General features: G+C 34.7%; 1 protein-coding gene across 1 annotated transcript; it reads right to left on the bottom strand.

Annotated features, from left to right (window-relative positions):
* Positions 1-105: 105 nt before the first annotated feature.
* Positions 106-2,705, bottom strand: LOC119420855 (interleukin-12 subunit beta-like). The gene is made up of 6 exons (XM_037688279.1): positions 2,688-2,705; positions 1,498-1,582; positions 1,302-1,403; positions 959-1,141; positions 401-506; positions 106-307 (listed from the first exon to the last, which is right to left on the bottom strand). Exons 2-6 carry the CDS (start codon positions 1,580-1,582, stop codon positions 106-108), a joined length of 678 nt encoding a protein of 225 aa, XP_037544207.1. The 5' UTR covers positions 2,688-2,705.
* Between the last annotated feature and the right edge of the window lie 225 nt (positions 2,706-2,930).

Genomic DNA, 2,930 nt, shown 5'->3' with positions numbered 1-2,930 from the left:
ATATATATATATATATATATATATATATATATATATACATATATATACACACATATATGTATATATATACATATTTGTATATATACATAAGAAAAAAGTTCTACTTTAAACTGTAACTTTAAATTGAAACGACGTACCAATCTCTCTCAGGTAGAAGGACTTGGTGTAAGCCTCCAGACGGGAGTAGCTGTGTATATAAACTGTCAGAGAAATGCGATGCTTTTCTTCTTTATACGGGCAGTTAGCATCTTGACAGTGAACTCCAGACCCGTCAGCCTCTGGCTCACAGGAAATTTCATCCATGTCACTAGAATCAACACAAACTGGGTGGTAAAATTCTTTAAAAGGTTAAATAATTTTTTTTAAAGAATACGAGAGCTTAAATATTTTCTGTTCTTACCGGTTTGCTTTGACCAGGAGCACAGCGGCGTGGGATCTGTGCTGCGTTTTTTTCCAGGTGCAGTGAAAGGAACCTTTGTAGTTTGGTGCCGTGCAGTGGATGTGACCTGGAGGTATTGAAACATTGTCAGTTTCCTCTTCGTGGTTTATTTTGATTTGTGAGCAGTTCACAAGTGTCTCAAAGGAGTATACTTTAGGGTTATTTAGGTTTTCATTTGCTTTTCTTATATTCATTAAATGTCTTACTTTGCATTTGTCTGAACACCAACCCTTTTCTCGCACTGATCTATTTTTTATCCTGTTACTGTTGTCAGATTTTGATAACCAGCCTTCTTTCACCATCTTTTATTTTATCCAACATCCCTTTCCTTCCATCATTCTTTTATCAGCCGTCTCATGTCTACTCATATGAAAGCCTCCTGCTTGGTTAAATAAAAACTAAATCTGCATCCCTGTCTTTTCCATCACTGTTTACCCTCCTTTGTTTACTTCTCTTGTCTCGTCTCGCCTCCTTCTCCTTAATCCTCGTCAAACATCCCCACCACCGTTCTTATCTCACCTTCTTCAGGGGATTTTTCCTCCAGTATGACGGTCCTGTTATCTGGATCTAGCTGGACCAGAATCACGGTGTGGTTGAGGTATTCTCCATTTGGACTGGAGTGACAAGTGTAATTTCCCCCATTCATCTCTTTGACCAGTACTGTGATATGGTTTCCCTGCAGAGCTGGTGAAAGCTCCGCACCTGAAACAATTACATTTCCTTAATTGTTAATCTTTATTACAGGCTGACCTTTTCATGGTGTCTTGTATTATATTTTACTACATTATACTGAGAGTACCAGTACAGGTACTATTAAAAACATGTGTGTGTTTAAACAGCAGCAAAAAACAAGTTTTATTACCATCTTTCTTCCAAAGCACAGGCTGGTTCTGATAAACTTCTCCACAGGACAGATGGACTTCCATTGTGTTACCATAAACATAAGGCACCCTCAGGACCACAACTAAGGACAAAATAAAAATAAGTAAATTTGGATAAATGCATGAGATTAAAATAGTAAATATTGAGATTAGGTAAGAAAAAATAGAGATAATAACCATTATCCATCAGTCTTTCAATGTTATAATCATCACTGGCAAAGCACAGACCAGAACACAGGATCACCAAGAACAATGAATACATCTGAAATAAATGATATAAAGTTACAGGGAAATCAGGTCAAGAGTACATAGAAATCATGAGTAAGATTAAAATGTGATTAAAAATGCAAATACTTAAGTACATACATGCATTATGATAAAAGCGTTAATTTTGGGGATTCTGGAATAAATAGGCTTTCAAATAAATGTAAAAACATTCCAAAAGAACTACCATATCAGTACCACTTTACAATAAGGCTCCCCTATAGATGGCTAATAAATAGTTTATAGATATGTTATTAATTCCTCTATAAACACTTTATAAATCATTAATAACTGCTTATTATGCATTAATTAAGGGTGACAGAGAGACAAAACTGTAGTTTCTTGCCCATTAGTGAGCCAGATCTGTTCACCTACATATTTCATCTAGAGTTGTTATATTAAACATTTCAGACTAAGTTACTACATTGTAATAAGTACATAATAAGTATTTGTAAACCTATTTCTTTAGCATATAATATTGTACTTTTTCACCGCATTGTAAGTATCAACATCTAATATTATATCCTAAAAAATAGGTTTACTAATGCTTATTGTGCTTACAAAGTAGTAACTTATTCTGAAATGTTTAATATAACAACTCTAGATGAAATATATAGGTGAACAGATTTGGCTCAATATTTGGCAAGAAACTGATCAGTTTTGTCTCTCTGTCACCCTTAATTAATGCATAATAAACAGTTATTAATAATTTATAAAGTGTTTATAGAGGAATTACGGTAATAACATATCTATAAACTATTTATTAGTCATCTATAAGAGGAGCCTTATTGTAAAGTGGTACCACAATATCTTCTTCTTTAGGCTGTTCCCTCTTTAAGGGTTGCCACCCCAAGTCATCTTTATTGTTAAAAGGACCTCAATAGAATTGCAAATCTCTATACTGTACTTTTTATGATTTTCATGAATTTAAAATAGTCTTATGAACTGACAACTACAAAGTTGAAAGTGGGAGTACAACTGAATTGCATTCAGGTATTTCAATGCATGAGCAAATTTTGTTTTACTCGCGTAAAATAAATACAGTATGAGAAAACAATAAAAACAAAAATAAAATAAAAAAAGCTGAATAGAGTTCATGTTACCTTTTGACTCCCAGACTTTGGTCCAAACTGATCACACTTGAATGCAGAGCAGTGAGAGGCTTTGTTGAGTGAGTGCTGTCTGTCTGAACTCGGCATGCAGTCGCACTATTTATCTATGACAGAAGCAGAAGGCAAAAAACCCCAAACCAATGTGTGTGTGTGTGTGTGTGTGTGTGTGTGTGTGTGTGTGTGTGTATGTGTGTGTGTGTGTGTGTGTGTGTGTGTGTGTGTGTGTGTGTGTGT

Source organism: Nematolebias whitei, chromosome 14 (assembly GCF_014905685.2).
Source record: "Nematolebias whitei isolate Nwh7 chromosome 14, NemWhi1, whole genome shotgun sequence".
NCBI classification, from domain to species: Eukaryota; Metazoa; Chordata; class Actinopteri; order Cyprinodontiformes; family Rivulidae; genus Nematolebias; species Nematolebias whitei.
Note: the sequence above shows the minus strand (reverse complement) of the source record. Positions and strands in the feature narration are given on the sequence as shown.